Raw genomic sequence first — 27,288 nt, 5'->3', positions numbered from 1 at the left:
GCCCCAGCGTGCCGCCGTGCTCTCCCAGCCAGGCCGCTGCCCACCGACACGTTCCTGTGTAAAGCCCCGGATGGCACGGGTGTACCTGGTTATAGAGAGCGCAAATGTGCAGAGCCGTGTTTCCTGAGGCGTTCTGTGCAGTCATGTCCGCTCCGTAGAACAGAAGATGCTCCAGGTGCTGCACATGGCCATAGCGACATGCCTGCTCGAAATGCAAAGTGGAAAACAGAAAGAGAAATCAAGGAGCAGCAGGAAGATAACAGATCCCATAACATGCTCTGCTGGACTCGTCCATGCTGGAAAAGCTGAATCAGGCTGGACCTGTAAGCTGAAAAGCCCCATTAACATGCACACACACACCCTGCTGCTCCTTACAGCAACTTACTCCTGGACGCTCATCAGACAAACCACCTCTACACGGCTGCAGGTGCGGGGTCAGGGTCACTGCAGTTCCACGTCCTCCTCCAGACCGTTTGTAATTATCCGGTGACAAGAAGCCCCGAAGCACAGGCAGGCGAAGGGGAGCGCGGCAGCCCCCATCTCTGGGTAGCTGGTGTGGTACTTCCCTCTACGTTTGGTCCACCCCAGGACCAGCACTCCTCAAAGATCTGCCACGGCAGGGTGGTCACGGCCGGTAAATCGGGATCACAAACACACGTCTCGTTTTCTCATCCTCATGCATCTGTCCTCAGCTGTGCCAGCACTCATCCACCTTCGGGCAGCTGAGAGTGGTGCTGGGGGCGTGGGTACAGACAACCCGCCCTCCCCGTGGTCCCAGACGCGGGACTCCAGAGCCGGCGCATCCTCCCTTCCCCTCGAGGATCTGGGTCTTGACGCCCAAGGGCAGCTCAGGGCCCGACCCCCCGCCCATGCCTTCCCCACGCCAAGCCCACCCGTCGATGTGTGAAACAGGGACAGATACAACTGGTTTGGACCCAGAATGTCTCATGCGTTGGACCGAGATCCCAAGGCAGTGTCCATGGGATGCCCACGAGCCGGGCAGAGCCCGGGGATGATCCCGGCACTGCTGACCCAGGCCAGAACCGGCCGGCACACGGTAGCGTGAGATGGAGACCACGAGCCCGGCCCAGTGCGGGAGCTCAGTCCTGGTGCCACCAGCGTGCCCAGCAGCACCCCCGTGTCTGCAGGGACACCCGCGGGACGGGACGAGCCCCGTCAGCGGCAGGACAGCGGCCGCCCCCGCGCCCCGTCGCACCTGGTGGATCTCCTGCCAGCCGTTCTCGTCCACGCAGCCCAGCCGGGCGTAGTCGTGCAGCAGCAGCTCGCAGCAGTAGGGGTCCCCCCCCACCATGGCGCTGTGGTACAGCGGCGTCAGCCCCCGGCTGTCCTTGTAGTCCGGGGAGGCGCCCAGGTCCAGCAGCGTCTGCAAGAGAAGCGCCTGCCTTGCTCCGCAGCCGCAGGTGGCCTGGCGGAGGGAAACCTGCCCTGCGGTCCCGGGGGCGCTCCCACCGTGGCAGGTGTCAGTGCCCCCATCGCAGCCCAGGGCTCACGTAATCAGTGCCACGCTCTTGTAACGAGCTGCGTCCCCCGACAGCAACGCGCGGGGTGCTCTGGCCCAGGAAGGACAGAGCGTGCGTGCAGCCTGGACGGCGTGCGTGGAGGAGCCGGTGCTGGGGCACGGGGCAGGGGGAGGGAGGGGGAACCCCGGCCGCCCCCACTCACCAGCAGCGCCGCGTGGTTGCGGCACCGCACGGCCTTGTGCAGGGCCGTCATCCCCTCCCGCGTCCGGAAATCCAGGTGCGCTCCCCCGTTGCGCAGAGCCTTGATCATCTCGGCGCTGAGCTCCAGCTGGGCGGCCGCCGTCAGGGGACACTCTGCAGAGCGGGACAGGCGGGTGAGACCGCGGGGACACCCGCCCCTCGGGGACACGCTGCCCCTCGCGCGGGCTCATCTCCCGCCGGGCTCCGGCAGCGCAGGCTCCTGCTCCCAAAGCCGCGTCCACCGCGGCCCCGCGCGGGGCTGGGCGCGGGCGCTGCCCTCGGCTGCTCCGGTGCGGACGAGAGTCCCGCAGGGGAGGGGGAAGGAGAGCGCCGGCAGCTTGAGGGCTGGCAGAAGGGCCTGTGCCGGCTCCTGTCTGCGGGACAGCCACCCCTGGACACACTGTTCGCACCGGGGGAGACGGGGTGAGCACCAGTATCCTCATTCCGTCCCTCCCTGCACCCATCAGCTACAACTACACTCATATTTTTCAGAAAGGTACCTAATTTGCACATAAAATATCTCGATTTAGTAGAAATAACTATTTAAATGGGAATAACAAAATGGTTTGAGACCCAAATAGAAAAGAATACAAATACTAATTTTCGAGCCTGCTATCAGCCGCATTTTTAAACGAGCCAGGCAGCGGTCAGACGAGGCTCCGGGCTTTGCTAAAACCCGCCGGGCTTTGTGCTACAAGGCACCAGCACCAAGAAATGAGGACGGCTGGAGGCGCCGCCACGAGGACTGGAGACGGGTTCACCTGCAGGGAACCACCAGCGAACGAGAATGTCAGCGCTGGTCCTTCCCTGGCCCTGTCCGTGCCAAACTCATCACTTTAAACATGGTCTGGGAGAAAATGACAAGTACTCGCTAAGAAATGTCACACGCACGTGATGTTGTTATATGTGTCAAAGCCAACGGTACGAGGCATTGACCTCCATCCCCACGTGCAGTTAAACCACCGGGCGTTGCTCAATATCTCAGTTTAAATGAGACAAACTCTTCAAAGAGGCAAAAGACACAGAAAACGAGGCTGCACATCTTCCGTTAGTCTCAGTTATTAACACGCCAAATTCAGCTGAAAAATCTATCACATTTTCTTGCACCTCAAAGACTGAGAAAGGTCCAAACAGGGCGTTCCAAGAGGCACTGAATGAACTGCAGCAAGCGATTTGTTCGCTAAATCTAATCTAATTACTGCCTAATCTGGGATTTCAGTGATTGCACTCTGCTAATTCCTGGAAACGTGCGTAGCCAAATATATGCTTGAAGTTATTAACGAACAAGCGCACAAGACGCGCAGCAGCAAAACGACGCAGCAAGATGGAGCCCTGCGAGTTGCACCGCGATGGGAGCGGCCAACGGGGCAGCACCGACCTGTGTGGTAAAGCCAGCACTAACGTGTGTGGTAAGGCCAGCACTAATGTGTGTGGTAGAGCCAGCGCTAACCTGTGCGTGGTAAAGCCAGCACTAACCTGTGTGTGGTAAAGCCAGCGCTAACCCGTGTGTGGTAAAGCCAGCACTATCCTGTGTGGTAAAACCAGCACTAACCTGTGTGTGGTAAAGCCAGCACTAACCTGTGTGTGGCAGAGCCAGCACAAACCCGTGTGTGGTAAAGCCAGTGCTAACCTGTGTGCGGTAAAGCCAGCACTATCCTGTGTGGTAAAACCACCACTAACCTGCACGTGGTAAAGCCAGCACTAACCCATGTGTGGTAAAGCCAGCACTAACCTGTGTGTGGTAAAGCCAGCGCTAACCCGTGTGTGGTAAAGCCAGCGCTAACCCGTGTGTGGTAAAGCCAGCACTAACCCGTGTGTGGTAAAGCCAGCACTAACCTGTGTGTGGCAGAGCCAGCACAAACCCGTGTGTGGTAAAGCCAGCGCTAACCCGTGTGTGGTAAAGCCAGCGCTAACCCGTGTGTGGTAAAGCCAGCGCTAACCCGTGTGTGGTAAAGCCAGCACTAACCCGTGTGTGGTAAAGCCAGCACTAACCTGTGTGTGGCAGAGCCAGCACAAACCCGTGTGTGGTAAAGCCAGTGCTAACCTGTGTGCGGTAAAGCCAGCACTATCCTGTGTGTGGTAAAGCCAGCGCTAACCCGTGTGTGGTAAAGCCAGCACTAACCTGTGTGTGGTAAAGCCAGCGCTAACCCGTGTGTGGTAAAGCCAGCGCTAACCCGTGTGTGGTGGCCGCCCCAATGCCCCAGTCCCCGACAGGTGACAGTAAATTCTGCAGCCACATCTGCCCCAAATGGCCCCAGCGCCCAGAGCCGAGGCGGGAGCAGCCCGAGCAGCTCAGGGCAGCGGGGCCGGGGAAGAGCAGGGACATGGGCCGGGTCTAAAGAGCTGCTCCGGGGACTGGGAAATTAAGAACAGCACTGGTGAACTGCAGCTTTTTCTGTCCTTGCTGAATACCAAGCACTGGAAATATCATCATTTATTTATTTATTCTCTTGAAAGGTTAGTTGGACATCTGCCCACAGCACCATCACTTCACTGCTGGCCCTGGAAGCTCCGGGTTAAAGACTCAGAGCAGAAGTATTCCCAAGCAAGTAAGGACTAAGATCTTCCCAGCTATCTGAGGGAGAGGCCTGACCTGGAGGCCAAGCGGCCCCTTCCCGGCCCGTGCGCAGCGTCCCCGCGGGCGCTCGAAGCAGAGCCATGGGCAAGGGAACCTGAGACCTTCTGCACAGAGAGCGTTTCCCGCCGGTGTTCGCATCCCCTCCGCCCTCAGGTCTGACCAGAGCCCGCGACGGAGCGGCCGATCCGTGGGCACAGACGGACGGGAGCGCTGCGCCCGAGCGCGCGGGACAGGGACAGTCCATGGCAAGAAACAAAACCACGGCATCGACAAGATTTTGGGCTGCTGGAGATGGTGCAATGAGGGACGGCGGCTGATCAGAGACCACCTGTGGGAGCGGTGCCAGCGCTGCGGAGGAGCGGAGGTGGCGACTGCCTCTGCTTGGGCTGCTGGGCTCAAATGTCACCGCGGGCTAAAGGGATCGCGCCGTATAAAAGAATCAAAGGCACTGCTGGTTCGGTATTTATCATCATCGGATGCATTCAGAGAGGCAGGAAAGCTCCTTCCCCACAGCCCTTGGGACCAGCAGCCTCCCTGTGCTCTGCAAGCTCTGCCGAGCTCTGCCGAGCCCTCCGGCCCTGTGGGATGAGCCACCAGCCCCGCGGGACGAGCCACCGGCCCCGTGGGACGAGCCTCCGGCCCCGTGGGATGAGCCACCGGCCCCATGGGATGAGCCACCGGCCCCACGTGCCAGGCAGCACAGCCTGTGCCCTCCTCCCAACACGGCACACGCCGCGGAACTCGGTGGGAATACGGTGGTTTCCAGAACGGCTGGCCAGGGGCCGGGACGTGGCACCGGGACCCTCACCCCGCCGCTCTCGGGCCGCCCCGCACCGCGTGCTCAGCAGCGCGGGCCGCAGGGCACAACCAGCACTCGCAGCACCGCTCCTGTCCCGGGAGCAGGTCACAGCGCTGCCGTGCCAGCGGCTTTGCCACGGGCTTTGCAGGGCAAGCGTGGCCACATCCGCGTGTCTCCCGGGCCAGCAGAGGGAACGTGGGTCCCGGGGTAGCTCCCGGGCACCTGTTGGTTCACGATGGGTCTGGATGCTGTAACTGTAGCAAAGGCTTCCCCGCAGCCTGCAAGCTCGAAGAGCAACCACGATGACACCGGCAGCTCCTACAAACCTGGGGAGCCGCTGTCCAGGGCTGCATTTTACTTTACCATTCACCAAAATAAAACGCTGTCCTGCACATATGTATAGTTATTTTTTCCTGGGACAAGGTAGCATGGAAAAGGATGAGAACTGACACACATCAGTTGTACTGCTCAACCTGCTCCCATAAAGGGGAGTATGGAAAGCTGTAGTGGAAAACAAATAATGCGGGAAAGACAACTGGCTTTCTCCCTGCCCAGGACTCTAACGTTCACATAAAAATACACCGGGCTCTGAACAACAGCAAAACAACATTGACGGGGAGCGGGGAGAGGCCTCTGGTTAAAGGAGTCAGACACCATAAAGCCGCAGCACTGTACCCCGCGAGCTGCTGCCGGGCTGTAACAGCGAGCGCCTGTAACAGCGAGCGCCTGTAACAGCGAGCACCTGTAACAGCCCGTGCTCCGGTGAGCCCGCCTGTAACAGCCCGTGCTCCGGTGAGCCCTCCTGGAACAGCCCGTGCTGACGGACCCCCGCCCCACACCCGCATCGGCACAGCCAGAGCTCCCAAGCAGGGAATTTCTTCCTGGTTCCTCAGCCAACAGGGGCCGGTAACCCCAGGCTGAGGTGCGGCCAGGACACGGGGCAGGACACGGGGCAGGACACGGGGCAGGACACGGGGCAGGACACGGGGCAGGAGCAGGACACAGGACACGGGGCAGGACACGGGGCAGGACACGGGGCAGGAGCAGGACACAGGGCAGGACACAGGACACGGGGCAGGACACGGGGCAGGAGCAGGACACAGGGACAGGGCAGGACACGGGGCAGGACACGGGGCAGGAGCAGGACACAGGGCAGGACATGGGGCAGCAGCAGGACACAGGGCAGGACACAGGACACAGGACACGGGGCAGGACACGGGGCAGGAGCAGGACACAGGGCAGGACACAGGACACGGGGCAGGACACGGGGCAGGAGCAGGACACAGGGACAGGGCAGGACACGGGGCAGGACACGGGGCAGGACACGGGGCAGGAGCAGGACACAGGGCAGGACACGGGGCAGCAGCAGGACACAGGGCAGGACACAGGACACAGGACACGGGGCAGGACACGGGGCAGGAGCAGGAGGACACCCCCGGCCGCTCCATCCAGCAGGACAGACCGTGGGGTCCCATCCCGAGACGCGGGGTCACCCTCAGCCTCCCAAACACGCGGCTGGAGAGCAGGAGCTGCCGAGCCGTGCCGGCCCCGTCTGGCACCCGCGCCCCACAAGCCCCTTACAAAGGGAGCAGTGACACACGAGCCCTGCCAACGGCAGCCAACCGGAGAAAACTCCCCCAAACCAAAGACTGGAGGAGTGCGGCCTCTCTTTAATTAAGGAAACGAAGATTGAATGTTGACTTGATTACCATGTATAAATACCTTCATGTGAAGACATACCAGGTACTAAAGTGCTCTTTAATCTAGAAGATAAAGTACAAGGACAGCTGGAAGCTGAAGCATACAAATTGAAATGAGAGGCGCATTTTAAACAGCGAGGGTGATTAAGCAAACCCCGAAGGAAAGGCACAGCTCTTCTGTCCCCTGAATCCAGACTGATGACTTCCTGGCAACCGTTTAAGCTTTGCTTGGTGAGCACACACGCACAGAGCAGCCCTGAGATAGGGTCAGATGGAAGGTACCGCAGCTCCACCCGCTCCCAAGTTCCAGGAACCCCGAGTACCCACCAGCAGGTTTGTGGCATTCCTCCATCCCCACAGAACAGGCGGTAAAGCAGCACTGAAGCGCTTCTGCACAAGACTCAGCGCTGGGTCCCTCTGCTCTAGCAGCCTATTTCTGCACCTCATAGCATCCACTCCGGTTTTGCCTTCGGTTCTGAACCGGATCCAAACAACAACTGCATCCAAACTACAACGGATCTGGTGCTTTTCCTTCTTGCTCCTCTCTATTTAATAGTCTGGTCAGTACTCCAGAGCCTGCTCCTATAAGCCTCTACCCTTCTGTCAAACAACATCTGGGTTCAAACCGCATCAGATCCAAAACCCTGACAGCAGCTTTGCGAGCGTCACGCTGCCTGCTGTGAGGTGACACAATCACCCCGGAGCGGGGGGCTTTCCCTGTAAGGAAAGATCCCCACAATGGCCCTACGGTCGTGGGCAGAAATGACCGCACGTGTTGCTGAGCTGTTTGGCCAGGTCAGCGCAGGCAGCGACCGTCCCGTGTGCTGTTTGTCACCGAGCATCGCCCACCAGGACACTCGGCAGGTCCAGCCAGGGTGGCGACACCTGCAGATTAAGCAGGGTGAACAACCCCGGGCCCGTTCGAGCGGCTCTTGCCAGAGCGCAGCCGCACCAGCTGCCACGTCCTGGCCCCGCAGCTGCACCAGCTGCCCCGTCCCGGCCCCGCAGCCGCACCAGCTGCCCCGTCCCAGCCCCACAGCTGCACCAGCTGCCCCGTCCCGGCCCCGCAGCCGCACCAGCTGCCCCGTCCCGGCCCCGCAGCTGCACCAGCTGCCCCGTCCCAGCCCCACAGCTGCACCAGCTGCCACGTCCCAGCCCCACAGCCGCACCAGCTGCCATGTCCCAGCCCCACAGCTACACCAGCTGCCCCGTCCCAGCCCCACAGCTGCAGCAGCTGCCCCGTCCCAGCCCCACAGCCGCACCAGCTGCCCCGTCCCAGCCCCACAGCTGCACCAGCTGCCATGTCCCAGCCCCACAGCCGCACCAGCTGCCACGTCCCAGCCCCACAGCTACACCAGCTGCCCCGTCTCAGCCCCACAGCTACACCAGCTGCCCCGTCCCAGCCCCACAGCCGCACCAGCTGCCATGTCCCAGCCCCACAGCTACACCAGCTGCCCCGTCCCAGCCCCACAGCCGCACCAGCTGCCCCGTCCCGGCCCCGCAGCCGCACCAGCTGCCACGTCCCAGCCCCACAGCCGCACCAGCTGCCCCGTCCCAGCCCGGCAGCTGTCGGTCCCAGGGGGATTCAGCTCAGTGCAGCCAAATTATCTGAGGGGGGAAGGGAGGTGAACGGTGTGAACGGCACCGCAGTCTGCCCCCTGGTCTTGGACACACCAAACTTCTGAGTACAGAGGTAGCCAGTGTTTCAGAAACCACCCGAAAAACCGTCGCACTGAACCAGAAAACAGAATATTAACCATCAGGCTGGAACGTGCCCATGGGCTGGAAATGTGCCCGTGATTCACACGCAAAGTCCAACTCTATAATCAATACTAATCAGCTGCGTTACTTTAAAACAAGAATAATAGCAGATACCCCTCTCAGAAACAGACCATGGCACTCCCAGCAGGAAGCGGGGGAATCTGCCTCCCGCCCCGGCCGCCCCGACGCGCTGGAGCCGCCCCGGCCAGCCCGCTGGTGACCGCGGTGCCCGCCCCGCCGGCCACGGAAAGGAGCAAAACCAAAGCAAACAGAGGCCAAGATTTTATCTTCCTGACTCCCAAAATACTTCTTAAACCTTCTGCCTGCTTTGTGACCAGATCCAGAGGCCACAGTTTGCTTTTACCCAACTTGCTGCTCTGAGAGATGGACTCATCCTGTGCAGAACCCCCATGGGAAGGTGTCCAGCCCCACGGCTCCTGTGTTGTGCTGTATTCCCAGACCCATGTATTTGCCCCACAGGAAGGTGTCCAGCCCCACGGCTCTTTGTGTTGTGCTGTATTCTGCCCCACAGGAAGGTGTCCAGCCCCACGGCTCTTTGTGTTGTGCTGTATTCCCAGACCCACGTCTGTGCCCCACACACCATCCTCTCCCCAGAGCCTTCTGAAGCCTCAGGCTCCCAAGACCCACAGAAGACACGCTGCTGAGAAGCCCGACACGTCCGTGTGCTCCAAAGCTCACATCCCAGACGATGCGCTGTTTGTCTCTGCCCAGATCCCCCGAGTGCCCCGGCACGCTCCCCCAGCTGCTCCGTCCCTCCCCGCTCCGGAGAAGCCAGGCTCACCTCCAGTATCCGGATCGTGGAAGTTGGGGTCCAGTCCCTTCTCCAGCAGCCTGCACACCTTCTCCGCATTGAGCATCTGCACGTACTCCATGAACTTCTTCAGATTTGCCTGCAGCCATGACACCCCAGGAAACACAAAACACGCAGGGTTAGCACCCCAGTGTGAAGAAAAGCCAGCGGAGGAACATCCCCATGCAGGAGACCCCAGGCAACACCAAGAGGAACATCCCCATCCAGGACACACCAGGCAACACCAAGAGAAACATCCCCATCCACACGGGATAAAGCACAGAGCCACAAACCTGCCATTGCTTACAAGGCTCATTCCCCTTAGTGCCCCACAGACAAGAGTGTGGGGAGGCAAGAGCCAAGAGTGGGGATTCATTCACCAGGGATTCACCAGGAATTCACCGAGGATTCACTGGGGTTTGAGCAGCGATTCACCAGGGATTGAGCAGCGATCGACCGGGATTCACCGGGATTCACCGGGACTCACCGGGACTCACCGGGGCCAGCAGAGGCCACGGCTGATCCCTGGTTGCAGAGCACAACCAGCAGTCCCACCAGCTCCCATCCCCGGGTGATCCCCACACCCCGCACCCACACCAGCCCATGCAGCGCTGCCAGGACAGACCCAGCACAGCGCAGGACAGGGCGCGGGAGCCAGGAGGAGCCACCCGCGGGACAGAGCAGGGCCGGGTGACACATGGGACAGAGCAGGGCCAGGTGACACACAGAAGGACAGAGCAGGGCTGGGTGACACATGGGACAGAGCAGGGCCAGGTGATACACAGAAGGACAGAGCAGGGCTGGGTGACACATGAGACAGAGCAGGGCTGGGTGACACATGAGACAGAGCAGGGCCGGGTGACCCACGAGACAGAGCAGGGCCGGGTGACCCACGGGACAGAGCAGGGCCGGGTGACACACGGGACAGAGCAGGGCCGGGTGACACACAGAAGGACAGAGCAGGGCCGGGTGACACACAGGAGGACAGAGCAGGGCTGGGTGACACACGGGACAGAGCAGGGCTGGGTGACCCACAGGAGGACAGAGCAGGGCTGGGTGACACACGGGACAGAGCAGGACTGGGTGACCCACGGGACAGAGCAGGGCTGGGTGACCCACGGGACAGAGCAGAGCTGGGTGACACATGGGACAGAGCAGAGCTGGGTGACACATGGGACAGAGCAGAGCTGGGTGACACACAGGAGGACAGAGCAGGACTGGGTGACACACAGAAGGACAGAGCAGGGCTGGGTGACACATGGGACAGAGCAGAGCTGGGTGACACACAGGAGGACAGAGCAGGACTGGGTGACACACAGAAGGATAGAGCAGGGCTGGGTGACACACGGGACAGAGCAGGGCTGGGTGACACACGGGACAGAGCAGAGCTGGGTGACACATGGGACAGAGCAGAGCTGGGTGACACACAGGAGGACAGAGCAGGACTGGGTGACACACAGAAGGACAGAGCAGGGCTGGGTGACACACAGGACAGAGCAGGGCCGAGTGACCCACGGGACAGAGCAGGGCTGGGTGACCCACGGGACAGAGCAGGACTGGGTGACCCACGGGACAGAGCAGGGCTGGGTGACACACGGGACAGAGCAGAGCTGGGTGACCCACGGGACAGAGCAGGGCTGGGTGACACACGGGACAGAGCAGGGCTGGGTGACCCACGGGACAGAGCAGGGCTGGGTGACCCACGGGACAGAGCAGGGCTGGGTGACACACAGGACAGAGCAGGGCTGGGTGACCCACGGGACAGAGCAGGGCTGGGTGACACACAGGACAGAGCAGGGCCGAGTGACCCACGGGACAGAGCAGGGCTGGGTGACACACGGGACAGAGCAGGGCTGGGTGACCCACGGGACAGAGCAGGGCTGGGTGACACACGGGACAGAGCAGGACTGGGTGACCCACAGGAGGACAGAGCAGGGCTGGGTGACACACGGGACAGAGCAGGGCTGGGTGACACACAGAAAGACAGAGCAGGGCTGGGTGACACATGGGACAGAGCTCACAGTTCACAGCTCCAGCGCCCATGGCCAGCGCGCAGCAGCAGCAGCAGCAGCAGCAGCAGCAGCAGCACTGCCCGCTCGTGGGGACATGTGCCCCCAGCATTTGCCGCTCGGTGCTACTTCTCCCCAAAAACTGAAAGCGCATCCAGCTCCTGCTCAGCATCCCTTCGGCCACTGCAGAACCACAGGAGCGCCGAGGGAAACGCGGCACAGACAGGACTTGAGGACTCCAGCGAGGCCTCCAGGACGCCATCCCAAGATGCCTCTTCCCAACCACCCCGGCTGCGCCGTTAACCCCGCGCCCTCCGCTCCCGCCGCCCGCACGTCCCTCTCCTGCAGCAGCCGTTGGGCAGACAGCGCTGAGCTCACCCATCGGTGACGCTCCACGCGTGGCCCCTCTGACCCCGGCCAGAAAGGCACCGCCGGTCCCACCGAGAGCCACCGCAGCCGTGACGGGACACGGGGACACCAAGCCGAGAAAGGGACCCCACCCCACGGCCATCCAGGGCCCGGCAGCTTCCCTGGGCCCCCAGGACAGGGGCAGCGCCACACGGCCCTGCACACACACACGGCCCCTCCGCGTGTGCCACGGCGGCTCAACCAGGTTCACCAGACCCTCCGCGTGTGCCACGGCGGCTCATCCGGGTTCACCAGACCCTCTGCGTGTGCCACGGCAGCTCACCCGGGTTCACCAGACCCACTGCGTGTGCCACGGCAGCTCATCCGGGTTCACCAGACCCTCCGCGTGTGCCACGGCGGCTCATCCGGGTTCACCAGACCCTCTGCGTGTGCCACGGCAGCTCATCCGGGTTCACCAGACCCTCCGCGTGTGCCACGGCGGCTCACGTGGGTTCACCAGACCCTCTGCGTGTGCCACGGCGGCTCACCCGGGTTCACCAGACTCTCTGCGTGTGCCACGGCGGCTCACCCGGGTTCACCAGCCATGGCCCAGCACCGACCTCCTGAAGTTCTGCTCCCGAGGTTCTCCAGCGCCTCCCACCACCAGCCCCAGCACCGCACCCACCCAGACCACCCGCGCCCACCACCAGGGGCTTGGTTGTATCTGCACTGTTCTCGGTGCTCAGGAATTTAACACGATTTTTGACAGAAAGGAATTGACGCCCTACGTCAACTTCACATGGTACTTTTATGTTCAGAAAGCAAACTCAAGAGCAAGTGCCTGAGCAAAAGGAGGACGCGGAGGGAGCCGCCCCGGCCCTGGGATCTGCGGCTCGCTCATCCTCACGGTCCTGCGTTCACCATCACGGTCCTGCGCTCATCATCACGGTCCTGCGCTCACCATCATGGTCCTGCGCACCACACAGGCACTAATGGGTCTGCCATGGAATTTCCCTTTGGGCAAAATCAATTAGTACCCAGCCTTTCAGATGGAGAGCAGAGAAGGTTCATCTGCCCAGGGTCTGAGAGCAAACACACAGCAAGGCTTCACAAATAACTGATGAAGTCCAGAGACACAACCGGTTGATTTTGACACAGAAGAACGTTCTCTTTGCAGCAGTTTGCACAGCCCGCCTGCCCTGCACCCCCTCCAGATGTGCACCATCTCCAGATGTGCGCTATCTCCAGATGTGTGTCCTCCCCAGATGTGTGTCCTCCCCAGATGTGCGTCCTCCCCAGATGTGCGCCCCGGTGCCGCGACAGGAGCCGCTGCAGTTCGCACATTAACGCCACGGGGAGAGGTCGGACACGGACACGGCTCCTGAGCCTCCCCGGGCAGCTCTGCCCCTCCAGGTTTGGTCCCGCACCTCAGAGCAATGGAAATGCCCCAGAAAACCAAGAAACGGATAATTAAAAAGGCCGTTTACCAGAGGCGTAATGAATGCTACGGCCTTACAGGAATTCCATGCCCAGGATTCAGGAGGCAGCCCTGCTGCGCTCCCAAAGAAACCCGAACAACGAAAGAGACCAGAAAAGCGGAAAAACAAAAGACTGCAGCCTCGCTGGTGTCTCTGATCAGGCTCACAGCCCGGCCTTACCAACAGCTGCGTTTGTGCCGCAGAGGTGCTGAGCGGTGCCGGAGACACCGCCACGCAGCCACGAGGGGGTCACCAAACACCTTCCACCGCCAAGAGACGGCGGGTGTGGAACCGTGTGTGGGGGACATGGCATCACCAAACACCTTCCACCACCAAGAGACAGTGGGTGTGGAACCGCGTGTGGGGGACACGGCATCACCAAACACCTTCCACTGCCAAAAGATGGCGGGTTTGGAACCACGTGTGGGGGACACGGCATCACCGAACGCGTTTCACCACCAAAAGACGGCGGGTTTGGAACCATGAGTTGTGGGACACGTCATCACCGAACGCGTTTCACTGCCAAAACACGTCGGGTTTGGAACCACGAGTGGGGGACACGGCAGCCGCGGAGGGGCCGCTGCGCCGGGCTCGGGGAGCAGCAGCGTGCGAGCGGAATGGCCCAACGCTTCCACTATCAGTTTCAATTTCTTATTCTTTACTAAGAGGGAGATATATAATTAGCTCAATTAAGCTGTTTGGCAGAACGAAGTTAGAGAAAAATGCATTGTTTCATTCAAGTTGCGTGTTTCTATGACCACGGAGACTGCTGTTTCCACACACAGACCTGGGGAGGCCGTCTGCCGCTTCCCAGGCAGCCCCACGGCACCGCGTCAGCACCAGATGTGGGAAACACCAGAAACTGGTAAAAGAACAGGAAACTGCTACTTGAGACACCCTGGTCACTACACTCCTGAAACCACCGCGTCAAGACCCTGGGACGCTGCTCCCCGGCGGCCTCTGGCACGTCTCGCCTTCGCAGCCCACAGCCGGAGAACCGGGCCAGCCCACGCTCCCGGCACCGGGTCCCGCGGGCGCTGTGGCAGGTCTGCGGTGGAGCAACCCGGCTCTGCCGAGTCCCCTCGGCAGCCCCCGACACGTGTCCGCAGCCCACGGGCCGCGTTTCAGCCGTCTGGTCACAGCTGCCCGTGCCCGGCAAGGCGGCGCAGCCAGAGCTGCGGAGCCAGCGCCCGGACCCACACCACAGCACCGCACAGGCACAGCCAAGGAGCTGAACCAAAACCAGAGCAGCCGCGGCCATGCTGCCTCCCCCGTGGCACGGCCGTACCCACCAGCCCCGCAGAGGGGACACGGGGCCCCCGGGCGCTGCTCCTCACCGGCGCAGCCGCGGTGGCAGCCCCAGGACACGGAGCGGTGCCACCAACAGCTCCACGGCCGTCACGCACGTGAGGTTTCGGTGACACTAAAGATGTCTCCCCTCTTAGAGCCGCACCTGTTTAACCTGAGTTTGCGCACGATGGCTGTGCCGGACGGCTGTGTTTACCATATAAACGCGCTGGTTAAACGCCCTTCTGCCAGCAGCCGTGGACCCCAGGCGCTTTCTCTGGATCGTTCTGAATCAGAGGCAAAACGCTCTCGGCGTTTGAAACCAGCTCACGCTCCAAACGAGCCGCAGCCGCGGCCCTCGCTGGGCACGCGGCACCCGCTTCTCACAATGAAGCACACGGAGGCGTTTCCACTCTTCCCCGTCGGTTTGCAGCTCCTGCTCCGCAGAGCTCTCCCGTCTGGTTGTTTTCCATTTCAGTTTAGCCAGAAACGCTGAATATTTTCCTTGTTATCTGGACTGATTCGCTCAAAGCTGAAAGGAGATTGAGAACTGAGAAAGTAGGGAAGCCTGTTCTCCTTCCCCGTCTATGAATAAACCCTGGTGGGAACGGAATGAGATCTCCCTATTCTGAGAACCTGAGGGGTCTGGGGCCGGGTTTCCAAAGGCACGAAGGTGGGCAACATGAAGAGCGCGACCGTCGCTCTCCCGCGGGAGCCCCGGGGCCGAGCGGCCGCCCCGGCAGCTCCAAACCTCACCAGACGCTCCATTTCCCGGCACTTAAACACCTTCGAGAATTTGTGACGAGAACCACTCACACAAGCCGAATCTCTGTCTAAAAGATCAGTCACCTTTAAATACAAAAGACATGCACTGATAAATTTACTTTTTGTCTTCTGTGTCCAGGACATTCAAGCAACATTTACTGAAGTGGTAACGACTCAATTTAAAATGTTATTTTGCTTTAGTTTTAATTGAATTTCAGCTTTTATCCAAATGCAGTTTGATGCCAATCAAAAGAATAAAAAATAATCAGAAGCCAGTGAAGGCATCGCATCACATTTCCTACATGCGAAAACTGAAGCCTAGATGCGTTTCTATAAAGCCATCTGGCTGCTCGAGCGAACGCTCGCGATGGATCTGCTGCGAGGAGAGTGCCGCGGCTGGCGTGGCGGTCGTGCCGGCGTCCCAGCGGCTCTGCCAGCCCGGGCGAAGCAGCGTCTGTGGGGACCAAAAACCGAGACCCACAAAACCTCATGCAAACAAAACCAAAGCCCAGAGTCAGACTCCCCGCCGATTTCTTAAGGAGCGTGTTTAGTCTCTCATTTCCCAGACACCCGCACACAAGCAGCAGGGGCTGCAGGAGCCCCCGGCCCCGCACGGGACCACAGGGACACGGCCGAGCTCAGCCCTCCCGCAGCTCCCGCTGCCGCCGGGAAACCCTGCGGGAAGCCGTCCCGACCTCCCGTCCGAGCTCCCGTACCGACCTCCTGTCCTGACCTCCTGTCCTGACCTCCCGTACCGACCTCCCGTACCGACCTCCCGTACCGACCTCCTGTCCTGACCTCCTGTCCTGACCTGGGGGAATGGGGAAGCCATCCTGACATCCCACCCCAACCTCCTGTCCCGACCTCCCGCCATGACCTGGGGGAATGGGGAAGCTGTCCTGACCTCCCGCCCTGTCCTCGGGGAACGGGGAAGCCATCCTGTCCTTGGGGAACGGGGAAGCCATCCTGTCCTCAGGGAACGAGGAAGCCGTCCCGTCCTCGGGGAACGGGGAAGCCGTCCCGTCCTCGGGAGCCTCGTGCTCGGGGTACGGCCGCACAGCTCCCCTACAAGGAGCAGGGAGATCCCCGTGAGGAGCGCAGGAACCTGGCTCTGCGCTCACCCCAGGGGCTGGAGCGCGGTTCATCGCCTCCCAAACCCCGGCCCGAGGAGTCGGAGCAAGTTTGGGGCGCTCCTGTTTGCTCGGGAGAGGGGGAAGCGCGCGGGCCCGGTCCAGCCGCGCAGCCGCCGCGCCGCACTCCGTGATCCACCGCTGGCTCCGAACCGCAAGGAAAATCTACACCCTCCAAAGAGGAAAGCTCATTGACAGGAAACTGGTGCGAAGGAACAAGCTTCTCTCTCTTGAATTGGAATGAAAGAAGTTAAATGAGATATTCTCCTTGCGGACAAACTATTCTGCCGGTCGCCATGCGCTGCGGGCCGGGTGCTGGGGAAGCCGGCTGCCGGCACCGGCTCCGCGACCGCAGAGGGACAACACGTCCCTGGTGCCACGGGCAGGCTGATGCTCCCGGAAGGTTCAGTGTCAGGGAAAGACTCGTCTTTTCTCGGGTCCAGTCTGCTGCAAAGAGCAGCCGAACGCAGCCGAGCCGTCGGTTGTGCGGAGCACCGCGGCTGCGCGGCCAGCCCTGGGCTGCGGGAGGAGCGGCCTCGCCGCGGCACCGTCCGACCAGCTCCCACACGGCCATCGGGCAGCAGAGACGCCCCATCGATTCCCACTATAACGGCCAATAATCGATTTCATGACACACCACAAGGGTGTTTAACTGCTGTTTTGTGTGCCTCGCTGCACCCCCACACGAGCGGGACGGAGGCCAAGGCCTCGCCAGGGCCAGGGGCAGCGCCGCCGGCCGCGGTGGGGACAGGACGGGACTGGGCAGGATGTGGCCGCCTGGGCCGCGATAAACCTGGTTTTGCCATGGCAGCTGGTACGGGGCCGTGTTTGGATCGGTGCTGAAACACTCCTGCTGGCACCGCGACGGTTCAGCCACCGCTGAGCAGCGCTCACCCAGCACCAAGGGCTGTTCTGCTGCTCCCCACAGCCAGTGCTGGGGACACGGGGAGCTGGGAGGGGACACCTGGGACAGCTGGGACACCCCACACCACTGACGCCACGCTCAGTGTGGATCTGGGGAGGAGCAGGAAGGGGACGCTCGCAGTGACGGTGTCTGTCTTCCCAAGTCACCGTCACCCGTCCCTGCTGCCCTGGGGACGGCTGAACCCCCGCCCGCCATGGGAGGCAGGGGATCAATTCCTCATTTGGCTTTGCTCGTGCGCGGCTTTTGCTTTGCCTGTTAAACTGTCGTTATCTCAGCACACCCGTTTCCTTACTGTTACTCTTCCGATTCTCTCCCAAGACACAGCGGGATCTGGGTCCGCAGTCACCAGAGCGGGGTGGGCCGGGTGGGCGGCAGTCACCCCGGGCAGCCCCCCACGCTCTCTGACACTGGAGGACGCTGGGCCCTGCTGTCCCGCCCTTCGCTCGTCAGTCTGTCTGGGTAGAGGAGAAGCCAGAGACAGGCGGGAGGTCTCAGGACAGCCCAGCTGGTGAGCCCCGCGTGTCTCTGCAGAGCGCACAGGCAGCAGCGTCCGCCAGGACAGCAGGACAGCAGGACAGCAGGACAGCAGGACACCACCTTCTCCAGCCTCGCTCTGGAGCCCTTGCCCGGCCTTGACCATCTTCAGCCACTGCAACCCAGAGCCTCCCGGGCCCTGGAGCACCCAAGCCCTCCAGCCCCCAGCACACACCAGCTGCCCGGCACACACCACGTCCCCAGCACACACCACGTCCCCAGCACACACCACGTCCCCAGCACACACCAGCTGCCCGGCACACACCACGTCCCCAGCACACACCACGTCCCCAGCACACACCACGTCCCCAGCACACACCACGTCCCCAGCACACACCAGCTGCCCGGCACACACCACGTCCCCAGCACACACCACGTCCCCAGCACACACCACGTCCCCAGCACACACCACGTCCCCAGCACACACCGGCTGCCCGGCACACACCACGTCCCCAGCACACACCACGTCCCCAGCACACACCACGTCCCCAGCACACACCAGCTGCCCGGCACACACCACGTCCCCAGCACACACCACGTCCCCAGCACACACCACAGCAGCACACGCAGCTGCTCTCGCACCCAGCACCCATGACCTGTCTCTTCCAAGGTCCTCCACAGCAGTGCCGGCTCCTCTCTGCCGCCTCCTCCTCCGGCACGGCCGTGGCACTCGCGCCCCTCACCCGGGTGTGCCTCAGTGAAGTCGTCCCCCATGTCCCACCGCTCCACCGAGCAGTGTCACCACCACCACCTCCCCACTGCAACCACCCTGCCATGGTTGCTGTGCACCAACCTGACACTTCTTTGTTGGTTCATTGCCCTCAGTCTGCCTGCAGCCCTGCCTGAACCCCTAACTGCACCCCTGCCTGCACCCTGGCCTGCACCCCTGCCTGCAGTCCTAACTGCACCCCTGCCTGCACCCCTAACTGCAACCGCCCCGGCCCAGGCCGGGGCTGCAGTTTGTAACTGTGCAGTTTGCAGCACAAGAGGATCACTTGATCGCTGGATTGGCGGATCACTGGATTGCCAGATCGCTGGATCGCCGGGTCGCTGGATCGCCGGGTCGCTGCCTGCAGCCAGCGGTCTGGCTCCGTGCCGTCGCCCACCCCCAGCGTCGATGGCACGCGCTCTCAGCCCGCACCGTGCCCCAGTCACCGTGTACGTGTGCTGCTGCTTGATCCCTTCAAGGTGGAAACGCCCCGAGCCCCCCGGTGCCACAAGGTCCTTCGTGGACACTTCGGTAAATGCCACGATTTCTCTGCACAGATTTTTGTTCATAAGAACAATGGGATTGTCCTTTCTAACATATTCTTTTGCACTCTCATTTCTAAATGGTCTGCTGCAATTCAGTGAGAAAAATATCTGTAAGCATGTCACTGCCAGCAGGTCCCACGGGGTGCAGGGGACCGGGGCTCATGGACCGATTCACCAAGTCACTTCAGTACTGCCAGCAGTACGAGAAACCCGCTTCTCCACTTCTTAGCACTCAAAAAAATGAGTTATTTTTATTTTTCTTGTTTTTCTTTTTTTAATGGCCGTTAAGAATCCTGCCTCGAGGTCATTAAAAGATTATAGCAGTGTATCCTGCCGCTGAAAGCCAGACTCTAACCGCGGAACGTTAGCATACTTCACTCCGATGAGACCACCACCCCAAGCCCAGAGGCTCTGCAGGCCCCACGGTCCCGGGAGAGGTCCCGCCATCCCTCGGACCCGAAGCGAATCCTCCACAGCCCCTTCAACCACCGCGCCCCCGAGAAAGCGTATTGCACTGCACGAGCACTGAGGCAGCACCGCAAAGAACGCGGAGCCCCTGGCCTCCAGCGACACGCGGCGTGTGCCCCTCGGGCAGCGGCACCGCCCGCGCTCCTGCTGCCCGGGATCCAACCCCGCGGCGGGGGCAGCAGCGGAGCCCCCGCAGCGCGACCCGGCGTGGGAGCACGCGCGAGCCCGCGGCCACGGAGCCGGAGCCGCGGTGACCCAGGGAGCCCTCCCGCGCTGGACGTGGAATGAACCCCCGCACGGCCGCCAGCCCCAGTGCCCCCGCACGGCACCGCAGGACTGTCCCGGCCCCCGGCCCGGCGGTGCCCGCGCGGCAGAGCGGGCAGAAGCAGCGGTACCGTGCTCGGCGCCCGGCGGTCCCCAGCAGCGCGATGGTTCTCCCTCCGCTCCGCCAGCCACCGTCCCAGCGAGGAGCCCATGCCCCCGCGCTCCGCATCCCTGGCTCATGCTCCGTCCGGTGCCGGAGCCTGCACACGCTCCGCTCTCCCGGCGCAACAGCCTCGGTCTGCGCCGGCCGGGCAGGTCACACCCGCCGGCTCGCGGCGCCAGCAGCACTCCAACGAGCGGCCAGCACAGCGCCAACACAGCGCCAGCACAGTACAGCACCAACAGCAGCACAGCACCAGTACCAGCACAGCACCAGTACCAGCACAGCACCAGCACCAGCACAGCACCAGTACCAGCACAGCACCAACACCAGCACAGTACCAGCACAGCACCAGCACCAGCATAGCAGCAGCACAGCACCAGCACAAGTACCACCACCAACACCAGAACAGCACCAGCACCAACACCAGCACAAGTAGCAGCACAGCAGCAGCAGCAGCACAGCACCAGCAGCAGCACAGCACAGCACCAGCAGCCGCGTCCCGCTCCTCCCAGCGCTGGCCCCTGCGCGGCCGCCCGCCCCCCTCACTCCGCACCCTGCATGCGGCCCAGGGCTGCTCCTGCACCTCCACAGTGCCCACGGGCCAAAGGGGCCCGTCAGCCTCCTCCGGATGGAGCCCAAGGGCAGCAGAGCTGCGGCATCTCACTCTGATGCCACATTTTATCATCAAGGGACGGTTTAAAACTAAAGCAGCAACATGAAGGAGATTTGTTTTTGAAGTAGACATTGAAGCATAGAGATTAAGTGACTATGTGATACGGTGCACGTATGGTGGCTGCACGCTGGCAGGGCGAGTCCCCAGCCGCGGCGCCGCTGTCCCGCGGCAGCGTGCCCAGCGTCCTCCAGCAGGCTCGGCCCCGCCAGGCTCTGCGGGGCTGGATTCGCGCTTCCTGGGGCCAGGAAGATGCTGGGACTTCTCCAGGTTTGCTGCCTGGATATTCTGATGCCATCAGACGAAGCCTCGTGACTTTAATCCTCGTGAGTCAAACCTGAACCCTAATGGCATTTTGATTCTTGCTTCTGCAGCTCTGCGAGTGGAAGGCAGAGCTTCTGCCCGCGAAGGCGACCTTCACCTTTGGGGCAGGTCAGACCTTCTGGGAGGTTTTCCTGCCTCCTGCTCAGCGCTCGCTGTTGTACCTGTTCCCTGGCAATGTGCAGCCCGCGGCTGCCCGTTGTGCCAGGCAGATGTGCCAGAGGCAAAGCACCATGTGCAGACCTGGAAAATGTGGCTGCCGGGAGCCGAGGAGGAGGCAGCACGGGCCCCGGGCCCTCCTGTGCAGCTCGGAGCCCATAGCTCTGCAGGGGGTTCTGAGCCCGTAGCTCTGCAGGGGGTTCTGAGCCCATAGCTCTGCAGGGGGTTCTGTGGGAGCTCATGATAAACAGCAACAAGGGAGCTTGCGGGGACCCTGGGGTCTCAGCCAGTCTCACACCCTTCCCAAAAACCCTCAAACCTCCCTGCATGACCTTCCCTGGCACAGTGACCTTCCCTGGCACAGTGACCCTCCCCGGCACAGTGACCTTCCCCGGCACAGTGACCTTCCCCGGCACAGTGACCTTCCCTGGCACAGTGACCTTCCCTGGCACAGTGACCCTCCCCGGCACAGTGACCTTCCCCGAGACAGTGACCCTCCCCGGCACAGTGACCGTCCCTGGCATAGTGACCGTCCCTGGCACAGTGACCGTCCCTGGCACAGTGACCCTCCCCGGCACAGTGACCTTCCCCGGCACAGTGACCTTCCCCGGCACAGTGACCCTCCCCGGCACAGTGACCGTCCCTGGCACAGTGACCTTCCCCGGCAGTGACCTTCCCCGGCACAGTGACCTTCCCCAGCATAGTGACCGTCCCCGGCACAGTGACCTTGCCCGGCACAGTGTCCTCCACACAGCCCCAGGAACGTGTCCATGTCACTGCTCCTGCCCCAGCCCTTCCCCAAGAGCCGTCCCAGAAATGCGGCTGGCGGAGGCTGACCGTGTCCTCGTGCCACGAGCAGCTCAAGTGCTGCCCGTCGCGTTAGAGCCACCGCTGTGCCGTGGCCACCACGCTGCCGGAGCCCAGCTCCGTCCTCCTGCCTCGCAGCTCCACACCACGCTGGCCCCGCCATCCCAGGAGCCACCACCGTCCCCGCGGGGCCACGTGCCTCCTCAAGGCACAGTTACCAGCGGCAGCAGCAATCTGATGGGCTCAGACCTCTCACAATCGCTGTTCTTAATTTCTTAGGCAACAAGTGACCTCATGGGACCACCTCAGGTGCCCAGGGGGAAAAGCCACGCGAGCGGCAGCCAGCGCACGCGTGCCCAAGCCCTGGTCACCGCTGGCACCCCTGCCCGGCTGGGCCAGCGCGTGTCCTGCTGCGCAGCCCGCGGGGCTGGGGGGTCCCTCCTCCCCGGAACCCCCGTGCACGCAAAGCACCGGTCCCACCACACTCCTGCTCCCGAACACCCAGAGAGGCCGGGCGGCGCGCCCACCGCTCCTGGGGCTGCAGACCTGGAGCACTTTGCACTTGGCAGGTGGATCCCGCCAGTGAAACCTGGACCCAAAGGCGCGGGTTGACGCCGAGCCGAGGCTGGGGCCCGCGCGCGAGGCGGAGGCGTGCGGCAGCCCGCACCGGGCAGCGACCGCGGCTCCTCAATGCGCCGTTGTGCTCTCCAGGCATTCGGTGACTCCTCCGTCCAGCCCAGAGAACAAAGCTGCTCTTCAGCCACCACGCGTTCCTCCGCCTCCGGCCCACAGAACGGCACCGAGCTCTCCCGCAGAGCCGAGTCCCACCCCACAACTGCCTTGAGCACCGTGGGCAGCTCGGGCACCCCACCGAGGGGTCCCTCGGGTGACCCTCATCCGCACCAGCCCATCGCCGGGACCGCTGTGCAGCCGCGCCGGCACCCGCACCCATCGGGCGGCCACCCGCGGCGCCCGCCAGCTCGACCCCTCCTTACCTTCGTGTGGAGCTTGGCAAACTGCTTGTCGTCCAGCAGGGCCTGCGTGTACACACGCCGCTTGTACCGGAACTGCAAGAGGGAAGAATGTCAGATATGAGACAAACAAAACCCACTCAGCACCAGCCGGCTCTCCGGCAGCTCCGGCCAGCGTCATCCTGCACAAAGACATTCGGTCTGGATCTGAAAACAACGGATACGGATGCACCGCTCTCCATCATTTGCTCTAATAGTTAACTGCTTTCCTCACTAAGGAAATTCTGGCCAGTTTTTCATCTGAATTTGTCTGGCTCCAGCCCGTGTGGGCTGAGTTCTGCCCCGTCCCCGTTAACGAGGGGTCTCTCTACCGACAGAACGGTTTTCCCCGGGACGGACTGACAGAGGGGGCTCACGCCACCCCCGTGGGGCTGAGCTCTGAGCTCTGACCCTCACCGAGGCTCTGCTGGCCCCACACCATCACTGCCGCTCCATCGGGGGGACGGCAGCGTCACACACCTCCCCAAACACAGCTCCTGCCAAGGGCATGGGGGACAGCAGTGTCACACACCTCCCCAAACACAGCTCCTGCCGGGGGCACGGGGGACAGCAGTGTCACACACCTCCCCAAACACAGCTCCTGCCAGGGGCACGGGGGACAGCAGTGTCACACACCTGTCCCCAAACACAGCTCCTGCCAGGGGCACGGGGGACAGCAGTGTCACACACCTGTCCCCAAACACAGCTCCTGCCAGGGGCACGGGGGACAGCAGTGTCACACACCTCCATCCCAAACACAGCTCCTACCAGGGGCACGGGGGACAGCAGTGTCACACACCTCCCCAAACACAGCTCCTGCCGGGGGCACGGGGGACAGCAGTGTCACACACCTCCATCCCAAACACAGCTCCTGCCAGGGGCACAGGGGACAGCAGTGTCACACACCTGTCCCCAAACACAGCTCCTGCCAGGGGCACAGGGGACAGCAGTGTCACACACCTGTCCCCAAACACAGCTCCTGCCAGGGGCACGGGGGACGGCAGTGTCACACACCTCCCCAAACACAGCTCCTGCCAGGGGCACGGGGGACAGCAGTGTCACACACCTCCATCCCAAACACAGCTCCTGCCGGGGGCACGGGGGACAGCAGTGTCACACACCTCCATCCCAAACACAGCTCCTGCCGGGGGCACGGGGGACAGCAGTGTCACACACCTGTCCCCAAACACAGCTCCTGCCAGGGGCACAGGGGACAGCAGTGTCACACACCTGTCCCCAAACACAGCTCCTGCCAGGGGCACGGGGGACAGCAGTGTCACACACCTGTCCCCAAACACAGCTCCTGCCAGGGGCACGGGGGACAGCAGTGTCACACACCTCCCCAAACACAGCTCCTGCCAGGGGCACGGGGGACAGCAGTGTCACACACCTCCCCAAACACAGCTCCTGCCAGGGGCACGGGGGACAGCAGTGTCACACACCTGTCCCCAAACACAGCTCCTGCCAGGGGCACGGGGGACAGCAGTGTCACACACCTCCCCAAACACAGCTCCTGCCGGGGGCACGGGGGACAGCAGTGTCACACACCTGTCCCCAAACACAGCTCCTGCCAGGGGCACGGGGGACAGTAGTGTCACACACCTCCCCAAACACAGCTCCTGCCGGGGGCACGGGGGACAGCAGTGTCACACACCTCCCCAAACACAGCTCCTGCCAGGGGCACGGGGGACAGCAGTGTCACACACCTCCCCAAACACAGCTCTTGCCGGGGGCACGGGGGGACGGCAGCGTCACACCGTGCCACGGTGACACATTTGGGAGTGATGTCAGGCATCTTGACCAAAAGGCTGGAAACTCTCCTCAGGCAGCTTTGCCTGCAGCAGGAGCCCTGCCGTTCCCTCGCAGCACGGCCGGTCCCGCCTGCGTGTCACCCGCCTGCCACCTGCGGGCTTGGAGCACGCGTTGACGGGCCCCACTGCGAGCGACCCGCACGGCACAGTCCACACGGTTCTGTTCTCTGTCAAACTCGTGTAGTCAGACTTTATCAGCAGCGATTTTACATTCACACCCAGATCCCTGGGGCAAACGCATCGTCTGACATTGGTCCCTGGGAAACCCCACTACAAATATATCTGTGTGGTGACAATCGCGGTGACAACTGTGTTTTATCACTGATTACTTACCCAGTGGCACTTGTCCTACTGAGGTTTTATAGTGCTAATCCAAATCTGAATATCATGTAGAACAAAATCAAGTATCCCCAAGTGGCTGCCACCTCTGTATAGTTATCTTCGCCAAGCAGAATTACAATTTTCTTAAAGAGTGGAACTGGATTTGTTTGACGAGGTCTCTTTGCAATGCATGTATCGTATTCTGAGATTTCGAATTGCTATGAACTTAATCCTCCATCAACATTTCATTATTTGAGCGGGAAGTGACACCACGTTATCTTTGGGCTGCAGTTACTAAGCTCATCCCACTTACTTTTCAACACTGGAGAACTCTGAGCGCACCTCCAGTCTCGTCGGCCCGCACTGCTGGGCACGCGTCTTCTCACACCGCTGCTTTTTAACCATTCCAAGGCAAAAACCGTCCTGCTGCCCCACGCGGTGACGGTGAGGACAGTGCTGTGTCTGGCGCGCACACGAAACAAGCACCTCGCCGGGAGGACACGGTCAGCTGCTGACAGCGGACAGCCGCCCGCGGGACACCCCGGGACACCGCCAGCGCCACCCGTGCCACGCGGTGCCGGCTCTGAGCCGGCACGGGCCTGGGCACCAGCACCCGCAGCTGCTGTCCCGCCCCATAACCAAACCCGGGCACCACAGCCCCATGCAGAGCTGGCACGGGGCTGGGCACAGCACCCGCAGCTGCTGCTCCACCCCATAACCACACCCGGGCACCATAGCCCCATGCAGAGCTGGCACGGGGCTGGTTACCAGCACCCGCAGCTGCTGCTCCACCCCATAACCACACCCGGGCACTCACAGCCCCACGTGGAGCAGAGCCGGCACGGGGCTGGTCACCAGCACCTGCAGCCGCTGTCCTGCCCCATAACCGCACCCGGGCGCCACAGCCCCATGCGGAGCGGCGCACCTGGCTCCTGCCGGGAGCGGCTGCGCGCCCGCCGTGCCGCGGCACTGTCAGCGCACACAGAGCCCTCGCTCACCCGACCGCCTTCCCGCGCTGCCCTGAGGGCTGATTATCTTCTGGGGTCAGGAAATCTCAGCCATATCACACACGATTAATGTACTGAAAATAGATGCTGGATTTCTGGTTTTCCAGGACGATTCCCAGCGCTCAGCTGCCATCCTTACCAAGTCATGAAGAATTGAAATGACACACAACAAATATCCACATCAAGTCTGCATTTAGATGTGTGTGGCAAGTCATTAAGTGTGGACATTATGCTAAATTATACAAAACCAAAGCATTAAAGCCTGTACAAAGAACATTAAGGAATTTACCACCTCAAAGGTTTATTTGCAAGCATCCTTAATGTTGTTCCCAATGTTTCTGTCTACATTAAATGATAGTTTGCTACAAAATTATCGTGCTGCACTTTCTATACAAATTAGGCAGGATTAGTTATAATACAGCATTCATGCTTGCATCCATAAAAGCTTGTGCAGCTTAGGCACGTAATGCTTTCTAAATAGACTCTGTGGGTAAGATGTAGCACAAGACCCCCACATTCAGAAGTGTGTGCAGGTACCGGGAGTCCCGCAGCAGACAGCGGCAATGACCAGTGACAGCCAATGGAGCCAAAACCGCCGCGACCGGTTGGAACAAGAGCGACGCGCAGCCACCTGAACCCAGCCCCGGCAGAGCCTACAGCCCGTGCAAACACGGAGTCACTTCAGGTAAACAGGAGCAGTGTAGGTTTATTCTCCGTGCTCATCGCACAAAGAAGGCCCATGCAGGGACAGCCACCGGCTGCCACAGTGCACGGCTGCGCTCCAGTCTCTACTGCGACTGTAAATCAAACCATCGAGCTCAAGTCCTTCAGCCTCACACTCAAAGATGTCCCTATGACGTTCCCTCGGCACCTACGAGACGCCTTTCCTTCCGTTACCGCAATTCTGTGACAGCTGGGTGCCACCAGACAAGCGGAGTTTGGAAAGGGGGTCGGCAAACAGGGAAGCTGTTCATGGGTGGTGACGGGGGAGATGGAGCTCTCGAGCACACACGGTCACGAGCAGCCACAGCTCAGCTTTCCCTCCATGGATTCCCCGCGAGCAAACACACCCACACGATTTCTGTGCTCGCACCCCTGGAAGGGAAATGTAAAATAAAAGGGGAAGGGGGCAGGGGGGCAGTAATGTTTGTGGTGCCTATAGAGACTGCAGCGATCACAGACATCCT

General features: G+C 61.7%; 1 protein-coding gene across 1 annotated transcript in view; it reads right to left on the bottom strand.

Moving 5' to 3' along the window:
* Nucleotides 1–27,288, bottom strand: part of SHANK3 (SH3 and multiple ankyrin repeat domains 3) — a gene marked incomplete at both ends in the record, with an annotated part of 330,722 nt that overhangs the window by 257,841 nt on the left and 45,593 nt on the right. The window contains 5 exons of the mRNA XM_080358124.1: nt 86–202; nt 1,217–1,384; nt 1,684–1,835; nt 9,362–9,470; nt 22,948–23,019. Coding sequence (XP_080214250.1) covers nt 86–202; nt 1,217–1,384; nt 1,684–1,835; nt 9,362–9,470; nt 22,948–23,019 — 618 coding nt within the window. The remainder of the gene's footprint in view (nt 1–85; nt 203–1,216; nt 1,385–1,683; nt 1,836–9,361; nt 9,471–22,947; nt 23,020–27,288) is intronic.

The sequence above is a fragment of the Nesoenas mayeri genome (assembly GCF_963082525.1).
Source record: "Nesoenas mayeri genome assembly, chromosome: 1".
NCBI classification, from domain to species: domain Eukaryota; kingdom Metazoa; phylum Chordata; class Aves; order Columbiformes; family Columbidae; genus Nesoenas; species Nesoenas mayeri.
The sequence above is the reverse complement of the archived record's forward strand: the minus strand, read 5'-3'. Positions and strand labels throughout refer to the sequence as shown.